Source organism: Phyllobates terribilis, unplaced genomic scaffold (assembly GCF_046119375.1).
Source record: "Phyllobates terribilis strain yellow unplaced genomic scaffold, ASM4611937v1 Scaffold_11__3_contigs__length_659146591, whole genome shotgun sequence".
Taxonomy (NCBI): domain Eukaryota; kingdom Metazoa; phylum Chordata; class Amphibia; order Anura; family Dendrobatidae; genus Phyllobates; species Phyllobates terribilis.
In genome coordinates, this window is record NW_027362771.1 from 327,977,932 (window position 1) to 327,999,421 (window position 21,490).

General features: G+C 42.9%; 1 protein-coding gene across 1 annotated transcript in view; it reads left to right on the top strand.

Moving 5' to 3' along the window:
- Window positions 1-3,952: 3,952 nt before the first annotated feature.
- The window catches only part of UBE2Q2 (ubiquitin conjugating enzyme E2 Q2), a 31,214-nt gene continuing 13,676 nt past the window's right edge, over window positions 3,953-21,490 (top strand). The window contains exons 1-4 of the mRNA XM_073652654.1: window positions 3,953-4,358; window positions 8,927-9,031; window positions 18,362-18,466; window positions 20,848-20,904. Coding sequence (XP_073508755.1) covers window positions 4,200-4,358; window positions 8,927-9,031; window positions 18,362-18,466; window positions 20,848-20,904 — 426 coding nt within the window. The 5' untranslated portion in view covers window positions 3,953-4,199. The remainder of the gene's footprint in view (window positions 4,359-8,926; window positions 9,032-18,361; window positions 18,467-20,847; window positions 20,905-21,490) is intronic.

The window sequence follows — 21,490 nt, forward strand, 5'->3', positions numbered from 1 at the left end:
TTTACTTAGCTGCTTTTTTCTTGCCATAATACAAATTTTAACAGTCTATTCAGTAGGACTATCAGCTATGTATCCTCCTGGCTTCTGCACAACACAACTGATGGTCCCAACCCCATTTATAAGGCAAGAAATCCCACTTATTAAACCTGACAGGACACACCTGTGAAGTGAAAACCATTTCCGGTGACTACCTCTTGAAGCTCATCAAGAGAATGCCAAGAGTGTGCAAAGCAGTCATCAAAGCAAAAGGTGGCTACTTTGAAGAACCTAGAATATAAGATATTTTTTCAGTTGTTTCACACTTTTTTGTTTAGTATATAATTCCACATGTGTTAATTCATAGTTTTGATGCCTTCAGTGTGAATGTACAATTTTCATAGTCAAGAAAATACAGAAAAATCTTTAAATGAGAAGGTGTGTCCAAACTTTTGGTCTGTACTGTATATGTATGTATACATAAACTGTGTATTGTAAAAATATATATATTATATATACAGGTGCATTTCACAAAATTAGAATATCATCAAAAAGTTAATTTCAATTCTTCAATACAAAAAGTGAAGCTCATATATTATATAGAGTCATTACAAACAGAGTGATCTATTTCAAGTGTTTATTTCTGTTAATGTTGATGATTATGGCTTAGAGCCAATGAAAACACAAAAGTCATTATCTCAGTAAATTAGAATACTTCAGAACAGCTTCAAAAATGATTTTAAAATCCGAAATGTTGGCCTACTGAAATGTATGTTCAGTAAATGTACTCAATACTTGGTCGGGGCTCCTTTTGCATCAATTACTGCATCAATGCGGCGTGGCATGGAGGCGATGAGCTTGTGGCACTGCTGAGGTGTTATGGAAGCCCAGGTTGCTTTGATAGCAGCCTTCAGCTCGTCTGCATTGTTGGGTCTAGTGTCTCTCATCTTCCTCTTCACAATACCCCATAGATTCTCTATGGGGTTAGGGTCAGGCGAGTTTGCTGGCCAATCAAGCACAGTGATACTATTGTTTTTAAACCAGGTCACCTCGACTCCCTATAAAAATGTAATAATAAGGAATCAAAGCATTGTTTGTACCTGAAATTGGTATTAATAAATCCATCAGCTCACCGAGTTAAAAAAACAAGCCCTCGCTCAGCCCCATCAACAGAAAAATAAAAAATGTTACGAGTCTTGAAATTTAGTGACGCAAAGCAAAAAAATGTTTTCAATATTCTGAATTTATTTTCACCACTTAAACATGAATGCATGTTTGGCATTGCTGTAGACTAACCTGTCCCATGTTTCCAGTTCATTTTTACAGCACCATGAACGTCATAAAAACAAAACCCTAAAAACAATGGAGGAATGGCATTTTTTTCATCATTTCATATCACTCTGAATTTTTGGGAGACCACTGATTTGATGCTGCAGACACACAGAAAGGGATGCCCCACATCAATTTAAGGTCACTTCAGACTTGCCTAAAAGGGTTCTGGGCATAAGAGCTTCCATCCAAGTGAGTGGACAGCCAATTTTCCAGCTGAATGATCCACCATTTGCTAACAGCACAGATGAAATATTTGTACTGTTCTCTGGATAAACCCACAGACTTCAAACATCTTACTACAGATTTGATGTAGGACTTAGCCATCTTTGTGTTGGCAGGTTGAGATCAGTGGTCCAGAGTAATTTAACCCTTTACTAACATGAGTTATTTATTCAGTTGGCCATTTGCCCACTTTGATGCTAGTTTTTATGCCCAGGACCTATTTGGACGGGCTTTAAATCAACTGAAATTTGATGCAGGTCATCACTATTTTTCTCCAGACAGTGCGAGATCCATGGTCCAAAAAAAAAACTCTTTAAAAAAAAAAATTCATTATTCATCACAGTGTTCACTTACACATTTTGATGTCAGTTGTAATGCCAAAAACCCTTCTGCGCCAGTCTCAAGTGAACTGAATTTGATGCAGGGTATGCCTATTTGTGAGCTGGTGAGACCAGTGATCTAAAGTCATTTAACCCTTTAAAACCATCGGTTACTTGATCGAATCGATGGAAATTGTCTGTTTGCCCACTTTGATGGCAGCTTTTATGCCCAGAAAACCTTTGGGCCAGCCTAAAATGAACTGATTTTGATGTGTGCCTGCTGTGTAAGATCAGTGGCCCAAAGTTATTTAAGTCTCTAAAAACACCAGTTATTTATACAAATCTGAGAAAGTTTGCTGTCTGCCCCCTTTGATGCCAGCTCTTATGCCCAGAACATGTTTGGACCACCTTAAAAGTGAACTGAATTTTATGTAGGGCATCCGATTTTGTGTGGTGGCGTGAGATCAGTTTCCAAAGTAATTAACACTGTAAAGGCACCAATTACTTTTTTAAAGGGGTTGTCCACTACTTTCACATTGATGCTCTATCTGTAGGATAGGGCATCAATGTATGATCGGTCCAGGTCCCGCACCCTGCACCCCCGCCGATCAGCTATTATCAGTGCCAGCGGCGGCCGCCGGCCGGAAGTGCTTGCCTGTGGTGCTTGGCTGTCAAGTTGTAGTGGCCAGTGCTTGTTACTGCACTTACGCCTCCAATTCAATAGGAAGCGAATGTACAGTAACCCACGGCGACCAGTACAGATGGGACGGCCAAGCACTGCAGGTAAGCACTGCAGGTAAGCACTTCCGGACGCCGATAACCGCTGATCGGCGGGGGTGCCGGGTGGCACGGATAGGGCATCAATGTGAAAGTAGTGGACAACTCCTTTAAAGCAAGAAGTGTCAGTCTTTATATTCCAATGCCAGCTCTTATACCTAGAACCCATTTGGGCCAGCCTGAAGCTAACTGAATTTGATGCAGGGCATCACTATCTGTGTGTCGGTGGCGTGAGATGACTGACCCAATGTCATTTAACCCTTTAAAGTATTTATACAAAAATAGGGAAATTGTCTGTCTGCCCATTTTGATGCCAGCTCTTATGCCCATAAGTCATTTGGGCCAGCCTGGAGTGACCTGAATGTGATGCACCTGTGTGTTGTTGTGAAATGAGTGACCCAAAGTCATTTAACCCTTTAAAAACACCAGTTTCTTATGCAAATATGTGAAAATTGGCACTCTGCCCATTTTTATGCCAATTCTTATGCCGAAAAGCCATTTGGGCGATCCTAGAGTGACCTGAATTTGATGTCGGACATCGATGTCTGTGGGCTGGTCATATGAGCTAAATAGCTCTGTCATTTAACCCTTTAAAACACCACTTATGTCCAGAACCCATTTGGGGCAGCCTGCATTTGATGCTGGGCAATCATTTCTGTGTGTTTGCAGAGATCAATGACTTAAACTAATTTAACCATTTGATGCACCCGTCTGAGCCCGCTTTGATGTCCATTTTTGTGCCACTTGTACATTTTTTGTACGTGGTGTCACGTGTATTCGCCTCAGCGCACCTCCCTGCATTGTATTTTATTAATGTGATCATTTTCGGTCGTGATTAAATGTGTAAAAAAAAAAACATTTACGACTTAAGAAACCAACTTCAGCATCATCCAAAATGGCGCCACAAAAAAACCAAGCCCCAAGAGCTCAGACTGCTGTGGTGACAGCACCACAGCCTCCAAGTGACAGCCATGCCACATACTCATTGAGCTGAATCTTTGCCACCAATTTCGGAGGCGTCAGTCCTAAAATTACCATTTATATGGCGACACGGCCTGCTAATGTGGCAAAACTTGTCACCACAGAGCAGAAAAGTGCCAGTATCTATGTAGGAGGCACATAGCTGCCTACACTGGCTGACACCTGAGGAATACATGGCCATTTCCCAGCCACCTATGGAGTGCAGCCTCCAGTAATTCCGCACAGATAACTGCGGTACGTGTGTGCACAGCGGCCGTCACACTGACTGGGCAGCACTCAGCGTCGCCTGACTGGACAATAACCCACTCCACTAGGCCTGCCTTCCCGAACTCCCCAGTTCCTGTGCGCTCACCGCGCATGCGCACAGACAGTAAAGCTTTATCAATAGTGCGCAAGGGTGCTTCCTTTCGGTAGAGCTCCGTCTCTGACGTCACTGCGCCGGAAGCATCAGGCTCCGTGGCCCTCGGTGGCGTCGCTCCGCATACAAAGACAGGCCGCCGCCATCTTTCGTACAGGCCGGGCGGAGAGCTCGGGCCCCGGGCATGACCCCGCTGTCTCCTCGGGCCTCCGCCGGGCGGAAATGAGGCCAAGATGTCGGTGTCTGGGCTGAAGGCCGAGCTGCGACTCCTTGAGTCAATCTTCGGTAAAGAGCACGAGAGGTTCCGGATCATCAGCTGGAGACTGGACGAGCTGCACTGTGTGTTCATCCAGAGCACCGGGGGCGCCCTGACCATCCACTGCAACATCACGGTGTGTACGCGGGACCGGGGCTACCGGCTGTTCTGTGCCAGTACTGGGGTGCGGGAGGCGGCTCGGCCGGCTGATCTACAGCCTCCATTAGCATCAGGTTGTCAGCAGAGTTGCCTGGAGTTTCTTACACATGTAATGTCTGTGCCCCTATAAATGCAGCCCCAGTGATGGACTGGGGGGAATGTGGCCACCTCCTGCCCTGAGGCCCCGGGCACAGGCTGGGACATGGCTGATGGCGCCCCCCTCGCGGCCTTCTAGCCCCAGCTTTCCAGTGTAGAGGCTAGTGTCCGCTCAGTTACTGAGAAGTCTCCTTATTGTGCTGAATCCATAGTGCCACTGTCTCCGAGAAGCTTCCATGCCCTGCCGGATCTGTTCTCGCTGATCGCGCTCTTGTTCGCGTCACTTTGCATTCTGCCCTGTTCTAAATCAACTGAGTCACATCAGGGAACTGCTAAAACTTTGCCAAACAGCCATGCTGATGTGTGGGGGTGACTGGCGGGGTCCAGCAGGTTACCTCACCTGACTCTTTGCTATCAGTCGTGGCTGATTCCCCCTTCACTTTAGAACATACACAAACGGACAACTATTTCTCCTGATTACAGCTTCAACAAGAGACCTGGCCTGTTAGAGCCAACACTCCCGATAATCAGTGTCGGACACTTAAAGCCACAGCCCCACTATCAGTATTTAGTCAGTATTTTTTCTCAGGAGTGGTAGCTAAAACCAGGAGTGGGTGATAGATGCAGAATTGGTGACTTGTTTCTATTATACCTTTTCTCTGATTGTTCCTCACCTGGTTTTGGCTCCCACTCCTGAGAAAAAATACTGACCAAATACTGATAGTGGGGCTGTGGCCTAAGAGATCCATGCACATTAGTCCTATTCCTCACAGATCGGTGGCTTTGCCTGACTTTCAGTGCATTCCCACCTTTAGTTACCGTATGTCCTCCAGTCTTGTGTTTATGCCCACAAGTGTGTTAGTGTTGTCTGCTGTTAGACAACCCCCTCCTCTCCAAGAGAACAGGAGCGAGGGTCCTGCTCAGAAGCTTACAATAAGGAAATAAGGGGAGACATGAAAGGGAAAAATAAGATGCTTATAGTGTATGGTCTATCAGTATATAATAAATAGGGGCATTGTAATAAATCTGCATGAACAGTCACTAACCAGTATCTGTACAGGTATAGATATAAAGTGCTACTGAGTGCTTGGAATGGTTAGATTAGTGAGGTGATCGGCTAGCCTAAAGAAATGTGTTTATAGGGAATTGATACTGGGAATTAACCTGATTGGGGTAGTGCTTTACAGAGAACTGGAGCAGCACAAGAGAAGTCCTGGAGACAGGGGTGGGAGTTCTCAGTATGTTCATCTCCTAGGTCTGTACTCCCCCTCTGTAATCTGCTTTGTGCCAGTTGGACAACCCCTTTAAAATAGCCATGCACATTGAATGCCGTAGATGTATGACTTCTAAAAGGGTTGCTTTATGTGGACAACCCCTAGCCTTATTCGCTATTAGGGACTTCCCTCTATTCGAGCTTTTGCACCTCCAGAGGGTTCAGTGGGTGCCAAGTAATGCATAATCACTGCTGATCATCCATGTCCAGGGACCTTTAATGTTTTGTCCAGCCCATTAACCATGAAATGTAGTCTTGTTGGCTTGGTAGAATGGTGTCTGAACTTTTCCAGCCTGATCTGTTATTTCAGTGCAGAGCGGTCTCTTACCCCTATAGCTACTTATATTAAACCCTTCTGCAGCGGCTTTCATTTTTTTACCTAATTTCTATCATACCTATATTCCAAGGGTCATAACTTTATTTTTCTATCACCATAGTGCTATGAGGCTTTGCATGTCGGTTTAATTTACCATATAATATATTGGCATGGGAAAAACTGCAGTTCTGCCAGTTTTTTGGGCTTGTATTTATGTCTTCTACTGTACAGTAAATTTTATGTATTTAATTTTCTGCCAACAACTTTTTTTTTTTTTTTTTTTTTGCCCATTTTCAGAGATCCATAACCCTATTTAGTTTTCAGTCATTAAGGCTATGTGAGGGGCGTTTTTTTTTTTTTTTTTTTTTTTTTTTAAAGTATCGTTTTTGGCATACATACAACTTATTCATTGGGAGGAAAGGCAGGCAAAAAAATAGAAATTCTGTGGGATAAATAACATCTTAATAGTTTATTCTTTTCTGGATGCATTTATGAAACTATTTTCTTTCTTTTTTTCTTTATTTAAAGGGGTATTCTCATCTCAGAGATCCTACTCCAATATGTAGTAGGTGTAATAATATTAATATTGGTAAATCTTTCCAATTAGAAATGTAGTATAGTTCTTCTGATACGCTATGTCGCTTACCCCCAAGTGCAGGGCATTGCAGTAGCTTAGGTATCCATGGTTACAACCACTCGTGACAGTTTGCTAGTGGTCATATCCATGAATACCTAAGATACTGCAATGCCTGCACATGGGGTAAGCGACATAGTGAATCAAAAGAACTATACTACTTTTCTAATTTGAGGTATTTGCTAATAATATAACACCTACTACATGTTGGGATAGGATTTTGGAGGTGGGAATACCCCTTTTAACAAATTATAAAATGGGACAATATAAACTTTTTATATTTTGTTGGTGTGATTTTTTTTTTTTAAAATCTTAAAACATTTTTCAAACTTTCTTTACATGTTTGTTTTTTCCCTTTTCATTTTACTGGAGAACCGCAACAAGAGATGGTTTGGTTTCTAATACAAACCGTGCCATACTTCTGGCAGGACTTAGTAGGAGCACGAATATGGCAGCCTTGGGCCTTCACCAGAACCAGCATATAATAGCAGCTGTCTAACCGTTTAGATCCTGTGATTGCTATTGACTGTTGTGTTTTGTTTTTTAACACTTTTTTATTTGATCCTTCAAATAAAATATAATGGCGAATACAAGAAGAAATTAAAAACATGTAACGATATACATCACCTTCACCAGGATAGTTAACAGTTGCTCATAGCGACCAATTAGATACATGCATTTGTATTACCAGTACAGGTTTAACACCCCCCACCATACATATTAAGTGAACCCACCGATATCAACTGGTTTGGCTGACATTCTAGTGTGTGTGCGCCCCAGACAATTTCTCATTGGAAAACCTGGTATATCACATCTTGGCCTTTCGCTCGTATTGTCTCCCTGAGATAAGGCTCTGCCAAGTGTCGTACTGCGCACAGGACAAATCAGCGAGCGCTCTTATGTATGAGAGAGTGGGCTAAGTTGGCACCCAACCATTAATAGAAAAGTCCTGATTAATCATTGGGGGCAGCAATGACATCTGTTATAACTTCTGTATAATCTACAATGGATTCAGTGGGTGCCAGCTTATGCCTGTACAGTGGCATACATTGGGTGCAGTCTGCACAGGGCAGGCTTTGGGTGGCTCCCCTATGCTGTACTTCTCATAAACCTCATCTGATTGATGGCCTCTTGCCTCAGACGTCAGTACCAATCTCTTTGCCCCTAGGTGGTGGTTTGTTCCTGGTATGTCAGTGATGTTTGTAAGGAAATGACTTGATACTGCTGCAATAGCTCTTTAATTTAGAATGGTGTTTAGGAGCCATAAGTCGGTCCTGGCAGTCATCTTGTTGCTTGGCTATGTCTGTGTAACAAGTATCTAGGTGTGAGTTTCCGTTGCAGATCTTATAATTTATGTTAAGTGAGATAGGAAACACAAAGTTCTCTTAAAGTGGGATCTTTGGGCCACTGTAGCCAGTCAGCCCCATGTTGAGCTGCGACTCTTATTCAGTGGGCTGTGTGACCATATAGCAGGTGACATTAAAGAAGTTCTCTCTGCAAATGTTGCCCTCCCCCCTCATCCTAGTTTCTCCTAATTATATATGTGAAGCAATGCAAGGGTATTAACTACTTCCCAATCCAGTCTTTCCTGGTTTCCCGCGCCGCTCCAGTCCACTTCTGGGTCACAGGGTTTTAAAACCGTAACTGGCTCACACTAGGGTTTGTGTTGATGGGAAGTCACTTTCTCAGTGTAGACCTATGGAGCCTTGACTTGGCTTTCATAAACTTATGAGCTGAAGAGCGGTCACGTGAGTCAGAAGTGGAGGAAAATCTAATTAGTGACACACATTCTTTAATATGTTACTTCACAATGATGGTGTACTTCCCTTTACTTCTTAATCTCAGTACTTCGATCACCATGTTATTATACATTTTATTTGATTTCCGGTCTCCCAACAATGAGTGTGACAATAACCTAACAACTCTCAACCAGGAAAATATCTGACAAGCTTCTTTTCTTCACACTTCCACCTACAAGAAAATAAAATCATAGTCAAAAGTTTGGCCATCTTTTGGTGCAGATACAAATATATATCCTACTGGAAGGAAGGTGGGAAACCATTCTGCAGGCCAAACATTGGGCTGAAGATGCCGCTTTCTGCATGAACATTTGGGGCATTATATGATGCTAGATTAGAAACTCTAATTATATTTTGCATGTGGTAACTTTCTAAATGTGTTTGCTAATAAAAATCCATATTTAAATAGCTCTCCATTTTTCCGTAGGAATCCTACCCCTCTTCAGCACCAATATGGTTTGTGGAATCAGATGACCCAAATCTGACTTCTGTTTTGGAACGCTTGGAGGATATTAAGAAGAGCAACACACTGGTGAGTCTACTGGGCAGAAACATGTCCTCCCAACTCGAAAATCTGGTCTACTCCATTCAGAATTCCTGGGCACTGATTACATTAGTCTGTTTTTTAATGGGCTGAGTTAGTCATGTGCTCTTCAATTACCTAGAAATTACAGGAAGCCTCGGGTTATGAGCTAGATGCGTTCTGTAGCTTTGTTCTTACCCCGGGTATGTGTGTTTAAAAAAAAAATAATAATAATAATACTGACTGCTCCTGCCTCCCGCCATACGGTCCTCTTCTTTCCATAATTGGACGTGATGCATTTCCTGGCCTCTTCTCTATAGGCCAGGCCTCATATGGTTACAACGTCAGTCGCTACCTTATGACTCGCACTAACTTATGGGGCTTGGACACTGCCAGATGTTTTGGAGATAAACAAAGAGGACCAAATGACAAAAATCGGGGCTGCTGGAGAGGGTTTGTTTTTTTTAAAAAAAACCGACCTTTGCTGACTTGTCCTCCTTTTTCATCATTGAACGTCCTGCATCTCCAGCCTCTTCACTCTAGACCAGGACTTCCGGCTGATCCATGCCAGAGCTTACTGTACGTCATAAGGTTTCAATGACTACGCACAATAAGCTGCAGCCTGGGTGTGACGGCTGCCTGGCCTATAATGAAGAGGCCAGAGATGTAGTGTGTGATGGCCGAAAGGAGAGGTCAGTGGTGAGGTATATTAAGGTTTGTTTTTTGAACACACGAAGTTTGTAACTAGGGGTCGTACACAAGTCAAAAGTCCATTTCTCCACCACCTTCATTGAGTGTAGACAATGTTTTCTACTTTTAGCCCAAGGCAGGTCAGCTTGCTTTTTTAATTATATCTAAAAGTTGTGCTGTTATATAATGTCACTGTGGGTTTCATTAGATACAAAAAATTATCCCAACCCTGGAGTGGGTGCAAAACGAAGGTTCTAGGTTTTTTAGCCATTTAGCCCAGCCATCTGTTTGTTTTTTCCCCTTTCTGCATGATACATAAATGTTGGAGGGAAACAAATGTCAGAACTGTCACTTTTTTACAGGACCATTCCCATTCATCCAGCAGTTGTTGCGCCTTGTTAGTTTTTAGAGCCTGATCAGAAAACGCTGCATGCATCATTTTCTGATCCAGCTAAGTATGTTGGACATGGTGCATAACTTTGCATTAGTTGTGTCCAGCTTGGTCGTTTAACCCTTAGTAACCACCATACAACTTAAAACTGAGATATGAGAATAGCATCCCCCTACCACTGAAAATACAGCAGCCGTACATCATAGGTGACACCGTCTGCATCAGTACGATCGGTGTTGGTACCGACCATGGTCGTTTAACCCCTTAGATGCTGCTACCAATACAGCATCTAGATGGTTAACAGTGTGGGGGCTACTTCTTTAACCCCATAGGCACTTTGAGATCATGATTGTGTGGTCTTGGTGGTTGCTATGGCTAAATAACGGCCTTGGCATCTACCGACTATAGTGGCCTGTTCAAAAGATTGCAACATTTAGGTGGTAATATTTTTCATTCCTTTCATAACACTTTGCATTAATTCCTGAAAAGCACCTGAAGAATTAAAGCAAACCTGTCATCAGATTGTGTTTAGTAAACCACATACACAGTCAGTTTGGCGCCGTTACACTGAATAAAATTGATACCTTGGTGGATGAAATCCGTCCTGTGGTTCTTGTTTAATCTGTATTTGCAATTTGGAGATAATGATATGCTCATGCTTCGGGGCGGCCTGTGGCCGTGGCTTTAGTTGGTGCTTTGTTCTCATATTCATCATTGTGGCTTTAATGGCGGGTAAGTGAACTTTCAGTGACCTGCCTCCTATTTTAAATACTGCTCTTGCACAGTTCATAATGTTGTCTTTGAAAAAAAAATTAATCTAGCAAAACTGCGCCACGCATGCTACTGCGCATGCGCCGCAGCAATTTTGTTGGAGCACAAAAAAAAAATTTGGCTCCTGCAAAATGGCCGCGGCACGTGCGCAGTAGCATCTATCGGCAAAATAAGCTGCTACTGCACATGCGCCAGTGCCATTTTGCTGGTGTTAATTTTTTTTTTTTTCAAAGCAAACAATGTGAACTGTGCAAGAGCAATATTAAAAATAGGAGGCAGGTCACTTAAGGTTCACTTACCTGTCATTAAAGCCACAATGATGAATATGAGAACAGAGCACCAACGAAAGCCACGGCCACAGGCCACTCCGAAGCATGAGCATATTATCTCCAAACTGCAAATACAGATTAAACAAGAACCACAGGACGGATTTCATCAACCAAGGTATTTTAATCAGTGTAATGGCGTTAACCAGACACTTCCTGCAGTTTTACTTAGCACAATCCTGCTGATAGGTGTGCTTTAATAAACCTGACAGTAGTTGTGAATATGTTGACTGATACTGTTTTTAAAATGGCATCACTTTTGGGGGCTTTCCAATATATTGGACCCCCAAAGTCACTTCAAAACTGAACAGGTCCTTAAAAAATGTATTTGTAAATTTCCATGAAAAATTGTGGCTATATTTTGAAAGCTTCTAACATCCTAACAAAATAAAAGAACATTTTACAAATGGTGCTGATGTAAACCAGACATGAGGGAAATGTTGGTTATTAACTATTCTGTGTTGTATCACTATCTGGATTAAAGGGATAATCATTCTAAGTTTGAAAATGTCTAATTTTTTAGGAATTTGTCAAAACGTATCTACCAAATTTACCACTAATATGAAGTACAATGTGTCATGAAAAAATCATTCTGAAAATCACTGATATGTTGAAACAGTCCAGCATTATTGCCACATAAATTGACATTTAAGATTTGAAAAATTTAGCCTGGTCACTATGGGGTTTAAAAAAAAGAAATAAAAATTAAGGCAGACTTGTCAATGTCATCTAGTTCATAGACCAGGTTTATCAGACCCCTTAGGCTGTGTGCCCACGTAGTGTTTTTCAAGCGTTTATGCTGCGGAATTTCCGCAGCGTAAACGCTAGGTAATCCGCACCCCATGGTCCCCAAGGGGATTCCGCATGTTCTATGCACATGCTGCTGATTTTTCCGCAGCGTTTATGCTGCGTACAAAAATCCGCAGCATGTCATTTAATTTTGCGGAAGCGCAGCGGAACTCCCGCCATTGACTTGCATTGAGACACATAGAAACCGCGACTGTACATTTTTACAAGCGGCTTCTATGCGTCTCTATGTGCGGATGGTACCCAGTTCTGGAGGAGAGGAGACTCTCATCCAGACCTGGGCACCATTGTACCTGTAAAAAAAGAATAAAATAACAAATAAAGTTTATACTCACCTGTCCGGCGGCTTCTCTCTGAATGCCGGCATCGCTTGAGGACCTGCAGTGACTTCAGTCATGTGACCGCAGGCCCTTCACCGCTCTGTCTCGCAATATGCCGGCAGCCGGGAACCAGCCAGGAACGAGCGCTGCAGCCACGCCGGGGCCTCGGGGGTGAGTATAGCTTTATTTGTTTTCATTTTTACGGTTCACACTGTATAAATCCATGCCGGTTGCATGGATTTATATAGTGTGACCTAGTTGTCAAGCACTTTCCAAGTGATGCTAAAATCGCCTGGAAAGCTCTTGTCAATCTGCATGTGGATCCGCATGTATTCTGCAGGAAAAACGCATGTACAATCTGCATGTGTTTTTTCTGCCAGGGAGATGCAGAAATGCTGCAGAAATTTTCTGCTTCATTTCTGCATCGTGGGCACATAGGCTTAAAATACAAAGTTTACATCACATTTTGGCTTAATTTGTGCCACCTAGAGAGCCAGAATTTTGTTAGTGCTGAATTAGGCGATGCCCCTTTTTGACAAACCACACCCATTTCAAGTGAGAAGTGAGGCCATGCCCCCTTGTCAGACAAATTGCTGAAGTGTCTAAAACACAACCTATGGTGCAAGTTGTAAAATAAAAAAAAGTTTTTTTTCTTTGTGCAAATTATGCCAGGGTTCTAGCACATTTATCTTGGTAAATTTGCCTTATTGTGAAAGGCAAATTATCTCCTATCCCCCTCCCATGCCTAAGAGATACAGAACCAGCAACAGGCGTTTCGCTGAGGGCTGGCTGTTGTAACAAGTCATAAGGGTGCAGAGATGGGGAAAGTAGGAGAAATGTATTGTAGTCTCTTTAGGACCAGGAGGCTGTGGCACATCCACGTCTAAATCCTGCCTTGTTCATGCTCTATAATAAGCTACTAGCATGGCCTACAATGAAGAACTCAAATGCTACAACTGGCCAGACGAAGAAGCGGAGGCTCGCTACGGCATCACTGTGTCTGGGATATAAACTTCTCTTAATCTGGTAGCCCCAGAAAGACCTGTCTGTTATTATGGAGGCCACAGAGGGCGAGTACATTACAGGTAAAATGGCACAAAGTGCAAGTTACCTATTGGGACTAAACAAGAAGTTAAGGATTAAAGATTTGTTATACATACACTACTCACAAAGTTAGGGATATTTGGCTTTTGGGTGAAATTTCAGGATGATCCTAAAATTCACTGTAACCTTTTCAGGAGAACTTGATGTGACCTTCTCTAAACTTGTGAATGCACTTGTTCAACTGTTCAGTGTTTCAGTACTTTTTGCACAACTTGCTGTTCTCTAACAAGGACCTTAAAGGCAACATTCACAACAGGTGTTTGATCCATGACTCGTTCAATTAAAATTGATATTAAACAGTTCGCCTCCTCATGCTGTTCACATTTTAACATCATGAGACCAAGACGACACCTAACAATTGTACAACAGTACCTCGCCATTGCCAGGCTTCAAACTGGATATTCTCAGATGGAAGCAGCCACTGAGCTTAGAGTGTCAGTCGTCAGCAGGTTGCAAAACAGAGATACAGAGAGACTGGAAGAGTCAGAGAGGCAGAGAAGTGGACATCCTTTGGCCACATCCCACACCGATGACCGCTTCATTGTGAACAATGCCCTTTGGAACCGGATGATGAATGCCACACAACTCCAGGCACATTTAAGGGAGGAGAGAGGCATCCAAGTGTCACGTCGGACCAATCGACCTGGTTTCGTCCGCATGGTCTGTATTCTAGACCAGAGGTCCCCAACCGCCGGTCCGCGGACCAGGACCGGGCCGTTGGGGTTTTTCAGCCGGTCCGCGGCGCCGCTGACAGCTAGCTCCGCGGCCTGCGCCTGGTCAGAGCTCGCTCTGTGTGGATTTATAATCTTTTCTGCCATAGCCGTGACAGCTCGCAGCTCCTGGCAGAGAACATTATGCAGGACGGGGTGGGGCGTCGGGCGGGTCTTAGTGACGCGGCCCTCCACAGCACAGCATGGTGTGTTCCTGACGGGGTGGGGCGGCAGGCTCTCCTCACTGACACGCCCCCGGCAGAACATGTTATGTGGGGCGTGCTGGGGCAGCAGACTGGCTTCAGTGACGCGGCTCCCGGTACCGGTGTTCAGTGTGTAGCGCTGCTAAGCAGCAGCGCTGTATACACTGACGCTCAATGTACAATGCTGCTACTTAGCAGCGCTGTACACCGAGGTCCCGCCAGCATCCTCCCCATACAGCTCCACCCCTCCATAACCCCACCCCCATATGACCAAAGCCCCGCCCCCACCCCCACCGGGCCATGGAAAACTGGTCTTCCTTATAGCCGGTCCCTGGTGCAAAAAAGGTTGGGGACCTCTGTTCTAGACGACCTGCAAGGGTAAATGGCCACACCAACAGGCACAGGCATCATCGGCTTGCATGGGCCAGGGAGCATCTACAGTGGATGAGGAACCAGTGGGCCTCAGTGCTGTTAACTAATGAAAGTTGATTCACGCTGGGCAGAAATGATGGACGCCAACGATGTTGGAGACGTCAAGGAGAGCGCTATGCATCAGCTGCTGTTATCACCAGACAAGCCTTTGGTGGTGTTACAGTGTGGGCAGGTGTCTAGTCAATACAGAACTGCCCTCCACCTTGTGATGGTACAGTGACAAGCCCGTAGTACTTGAACATGATTAATCCAGTCATTGTGCCTCTGCAGGAACAACACAGGCCTAATTTCATCTTCATGGACGACAATGCTCCAGCTCATCGAGGTCTCATCATTGGGGAATGGCTGCTGCAGACTGAGGTACCTCAAATGGAGTGGCCTGCACTTTCTCCAGACACACAGCCTAAGGGATAAGCTAAGTTGCCATATAGAGGCTCGTAACTGTATCCCAGACCCTCGGTGACCTGAGGGCCGCCCTTCAAGAAGAGTGGGATACCATGTCTCAGCAGACAATTCCGCTTGTGAACAGCATGAGACATCGTTGTCAAGCTGTAGGCATGTGGCCTTGAGCATCAACAAATTGAGACATTTACATTTTTTAGTGGGTATACCCCACCACTGTTTTTCTTTTGTTTCAATAAAATGTTTGAGATGAGGAAATCACCATTGCATGAGTCTACTTAAATGCCCTACTTCCATGATAAAATATCACTGTAGAGTGAACTTGTTACGTTTTCCATAAATTTTGCCCGAAAGGCAAATATCCCTAACTGTATGAAGAAAGCGACCATGTTTCTCTAATCTGCACAGCCTTCCAGTTATACAAACCTCATACATGTAAACTTGTGTGTTAATGCTGTAACATTTCCAGAACTGGGATGTTGTCACAAAATACTCCTAAAGCTTTAGCTTCCCAACCAAAAAAAACAAGGCTTCATTTCACTGTTCACTAAAAATAAGGTTTATACAGGGAGGGAAAAACAAAATCTTTAGCTCGGAAATGGCGCGTCCCTATCGTGCAGTGTTCCATGAGCTTTGGAGCAATGTGAAGGGGTCAATTGTGCAACTAAACCCTCTCCGTTTTCAATCCAATATCTTCTGCTGTCTACCACTGCAGCATTTCTGTTGCGCCCCCCCCCCAAATAAATCCAGCCCCCAGCTGAAAATGGAACAGAACAGCAGTAGATTAACTAACTGGTGTTCTCCGCCGGATTTCGATCACTGTTTTAGGAACATGCCTGTAATCCTGCAGACTGACAGTGTGGACCTGATGATCACCTGTGTATGAGGTTTAGTGTTCTTTAAGTAGGTCAGATGTGTGTGGATAAAGCTGAACATGAAAGAAATCACAGCAGGGAGTGTCCTGGAATCCCCGCAGCGCTGCAGCCACGGGCATGTAATGCTAGGCCTGTATAAGTGGCTGCAGGGTGCAGTCATCGTCATCAGAGCTTCTGTGCCTAATCTTACACATGACTAGTCTCCACACGGAGTTTGGCTGCTTGCTTCATAACTCTGAATATCCATCAAAAGTTTAAGTTTGGCTTTTTAACATGGGTGTGCTCCAAAAGTGATTACAGCATGGGTGTGTTACACCTGAGACCAAGACGGGATGACTTGTACAATGTCATACTTTAATATGTCACATATAGTGTTAGAGGAGCTGTCAGACCTCTGGACAGGTCGCAGTGAATTCTCCTATTCCCCATAAAATCATTCAGTTTCATACCATCAGTAACTGTTCTTCTGTTAGGCCGGTTCCACTTGTTAGATGGTTTGCCACATACGCTATCCGTAGTCTTTACCAATAGCTTACTGATCCACTTACAATGAATGTGCTTTTTCACAATTTATTTTGAGCAACAGTTGTCAATGTATAAACATGGCAAAAAAAAATACATGTCCTACTTTTGACCCTTATCCTTTATGCAAGTCATTGGCCATGGAGTGAAAAAGGTGTGTGGGACAGCACATTATTATTATTATTATTATTATTATTATTATTATTATTATTATTATTATTATTATTATTATTATTATTATTATTATTATTATTATTATTTATTTATTATTTTATTATTTATTATTTTATATAGCGCCAACATATTCCGCAGCGCTTTAAAATTCAGACATTATGGGCACTGTCCCCATCGGGGCTCACAATCTACATTCCCTATCAGTAAGTCTTTGGAGTGTGGGAGGAAACTGGAGAACCCGGAGGAAACCCACCAAACACTGGGAGAGCATACAAACTCCTTACAGATGTTGTCCTTGGTGGGATCTCATCTGTGTGCGGTCTGAGTCTTACTGGTTAATGGATGGCGTATATCAAAAGTGCAAAGCTTGTACCTGAGAACGAACTACATATTAATGCATCTAAAATGACGTTCTCACTGTAATAATATGGACAGCACAAAATTACAGAAACTGGATTTGAAAACACCCTGTTGAGAATGTATACCCTGCAATTTCAATGTCTACCACAAGATGGCAGTGAATAACCAGGAGTGCAGAAAAATAACATGTGCACCACTGTCAATGAGAAACTATTGAAGATAGAGAAGCAAAGGAATAGAAGACCCTAGACTCCAGACATGTGCAGGGTCCCAAAATAAACTTCTTATTAAAATACCATTAGAAAAGTATTAAACACATTTTGAAGCGGGCACATTAGAGTTGTCAAAGTAATACAGTCAATGACATAAGAGAGCACAGCAGGGAACCCGACATTCGTTCTGCTTGGAAAGGCTCATGTTTGATATGTTCTCTTTTTACAGTGTCATAGGATAGTACACATGGGTGCATGGTATATGTGTTTAATGAATAGGAGAAGCTAATAATACATATATTTTTTTTTTTTTCTCCGTGCTTGAAAAACTGATGCATGGATCAAAATGGGTCCAGTACACTGGAAAAAAGGCCATCTCTCCCTCACAAAAAAAAAAGAACAGCAACACCTACTTGTCAAAAGCAAGTGTCCCTATAGTTTGATATTGTAGGCTCTGATTGGACAACACGCCCTCACCCAATTGCAACACCCATTTGTCAATTTATACATTTCTTGGAGGATTAATAGAGGAACAGCACAATGCAGAGACCTAAAGAAACTCCCTATATAAAGAAAAAAAACCTCCCACCTGCATGCAGTCAGAAGTAGCGGTGTAGGTAATGACTATGCTGGGCCTTGGTGCTTGTGAAATGGAGTCCTGACTTTGTCGAACCCCACGGCTCAGCACTTCTACTGACTCTACTCGGGTAGGAGGCTCTGGTACCAACTATTTCAGGGAAAGCCATTGTATTGCTATGGGTTAGTAATATACAACTGGACATGTCATTCTCCAGCCAGAAGAGACCTGATTGTATGTCACATTATGAGAGAAGTGTGCTTCCACCACAATGGAGGTTCTTTGTTGTATTTTTTTTTCCCCCAATTTTAGAGGTCTTCATTAAAGTAAAATTTGTGTTTTGTTATTAACTCGTTTCCATATTTTAGGTTTCTGTGTATATGACCGGCACGGTCAGGATGAGTTTGAGATGTTGTGTTCGTCTCTTACCTTTCCCATCATGACTCTGTGTTTGCTCCTGTAGCTCCTGCAGCAGTTGAAGCGTCTGATTTGTGACCTGTGCAGACTGTATAATCTCCCGCAGCACCCTGACGTGGAAATGCTGGATCAGCCTCTGCCTACAGGACAGGTATTAATCCTTGCCTTAGGGTGGTGTCTTTATGGGGCTGGAAAGGCAATACACACTGAAAGGGAGCAAAATTCTAACATGGCACAGGTTTAGTCTGATTCCCATCCTGATCAAGATGACTCTAGCAACAGAGTGGTTTTACAGAGGGAGAGGGTTTCTTCAAGGCCATCTCTGTACCAATTGGTTGTCAAAGCAGCCAGGCAACTAGCAAAGCCCCCACATCTACAATCATCTATATGAGCCTGTTAGACCTTGCCTAAGGCCAGGACTAATAGTTGGCTTGTCAGTGTATCACAAGCTTGTAATAACACACTGCAATTCAGACTAACGCAGATTTTCTAGGATTGATCACGGAAAATCCCCTAGCGGGGGGGCATAAAATAATGGAAAAAATCCTGTAAGTGATTGTATGGCTAACTTCAGTGATTTAGTTTAAAGATATTAAACATTTTGCAAAGGAGAGTTTTGATATGTTATTTAAAGCATGGTTGAAGTCTAACTCCGACTGCCCAAAGTGCTTGCAATCTCAGGCAGACATGCTGCATATGCTTTGGCATTGTCCTAGATTGTCCTCCTTTTGGATCGTAGTGTTGAACCTTATTGGAATGGTGTATAGGTGTGTTGTCCCTAGGGACCCACTGACATGTATATTTGGGTACGTTGAGGAAATAAAAACAGACATGACCAAAATAGCAATTGCGAGATTATTGTTTATTGCCAGAAAATTGATTGCAAAATATTGGATTAGAGAGGAGCCCCCGTCCAGATGCGAATTCATTGCCCAAACAAACCATAGAATTCAACTTGAAAAAAAGTATTTACACCAAGAGGAATAAGCAGGAATACTTCCATAAATTATGGCAGCCATGGTTGGATAGGATTAATTAAAGTACACGTATATATACTACTGTAGAGTAAAACTCTTGGTAAACTGTATGGCGGAGGGGAGTAGGGGAAGGAAAGAAAAGGAGTAAAGTAGGAAAGGAAAGGGGGGGGATAGAATAAAAAAAAAAAAAAAGGTCTCCATGGGGGGGGGGGACTTACTGTAATATTGTAAAACGAGTATTGTCATGTAATATCTGTTCCAAGTTTTGTTATGTTAAACTTTTATTAATCTGATTAAGTAAAGCCGTCTGAAACTCTCCTTTATCATAGTGTTCTGTGATCCCAGCGGTCTCGGCACTCACGTTCACGGGGCTCAATTGTGGTTGTTCTGACACGTGAGCCCTGCGCCCAATCACCACTGATGTCACTGTCCCTGCCTTCAGACATATACATACTCAGAGGGAAGCAAGGGCTGCTTGTACCTTTGAAGGCAGGGACAGTGACGTCAGCGGTGATTGGGCGCAGGGCTCACGTGTCAGAACAACCACAATTGAGCCCCGTGAACGTGAGTGCCAACACTGATGGGACGGCGGGCAAACGTTCAGATCCAGAAGGGGTTGTCTTAGTAGTGGACAACCCCCTAAAATTTAAAAAAAAAGTTATGGCTTTCAGGATGAAAGATTGGTGTACACTGTCCTAGGTTAACCATTTACTATAATACAGAGACATCACTGACATTTTGATATGAAAATGTTGAGAACTTATTTTTTTTTCTCCTGAGAAAACTAATGAAGCTCAACACTGACCAAACTGTAATGAAACTTTTAAAAAAAAAAAAAAAACACTGAAATTAGCAATGTATTTTTTCTATGTGAAGGAACCCTAAGGGTATATGCAGAGTTTAAGTGGAAACCACTTCAGGAATGTTTTTCTTTGAGCTTTTCCTTTCCTAAAGTGGTTTTGGAGCAATGTTTTGTGAGGGGGGATGGGGGTGTTTCATTCATTAATTTGGCCCAATTGTAGGTGACACTTATAAGCTTGTCTACTTATTTTCTGCATCAAATGCTCAGCTTGTGCATATAGAGTACAGACAATTGTGACATGAGTTAGTGAGACATCTAGTGGCTGAACTGGTAATAACCATAGAAATGATCAATTATTACTGACATTTCCATTTATCCTGATGCTAGGATGTTCTGTAAAAGGACAAAGCCCTAACTAAACATTTTGTTTATCTAAAATGTAAAAAAAAAGTTGCTTTAAAAATGTCCTCTAGTTTCAGGTTTAGTTTGCAGGCCTATGTGTGTGCATAGACCACAAGCAAGCCTGTCGTGTGGTCATGGGCTTCAGTCAGCTAATCTACAGACAGAAGGGAAGGCAGATCTGAGGACGTACATGTGACTGCAGTCTGACCGCAGATATACATAGGAGCTATATATAATAGTATGCATTGCAGCTGAAAATGCTGCACAACGAGACACACAAATCCTAATTACCTCTGTATCATTGGGATCCTAAGATCATTCAGTTATCTTTTCTTATTTAAATGTTTTCAGAATGGCACAACAGAGGAAGTTACATCTGAAGAGGAAGAGGAGGAAGACATGGGTGAGGTAAGAAGGGAAAAGTGCTAACAAGTCACCAAGATTGTGTGAACTGTGCACAGCAATATATTTTATATAGTATGTACGTTCTGATCATTAAAGGGATGTCCTCTTTGGGCATCTCCTTTCCATGCCTCCTGATTGCGATCCCTGTGTGTACATCTTCCTGTAAGACTCTTGGCATATGTAGTATTAGGAAAAGGCTTGTGCGAAGGAGGCATGGAAAATGACAGATGTAATAAAGAGGATATGACAGAAGGAAATTTAATGTAGAAAATGCAGCAAAAAAAAACTCCAAGTCTTCTCCAACACTGCAATCCTATTATAAGAGACGAGGAGTACTCTACCAGAATGGGTAATCCCATAAAGAACATGTATCCCATCTCTCCACGGAATAGATGGTAAATGACTGCTAGACACCATTACCCACAATGGGGACTTTGGGACCCCTAATGATTGAGTGGTAGTAGAGACGATAGTGCACATGCATGACCACCACTACATTCACGTCTATGGGAGCAGGGACATGTTTGATCGCTGCATGAGCGCTACCGCTTTACTCACACAGGTGACTTTGGGATCACTGCATTTGTAA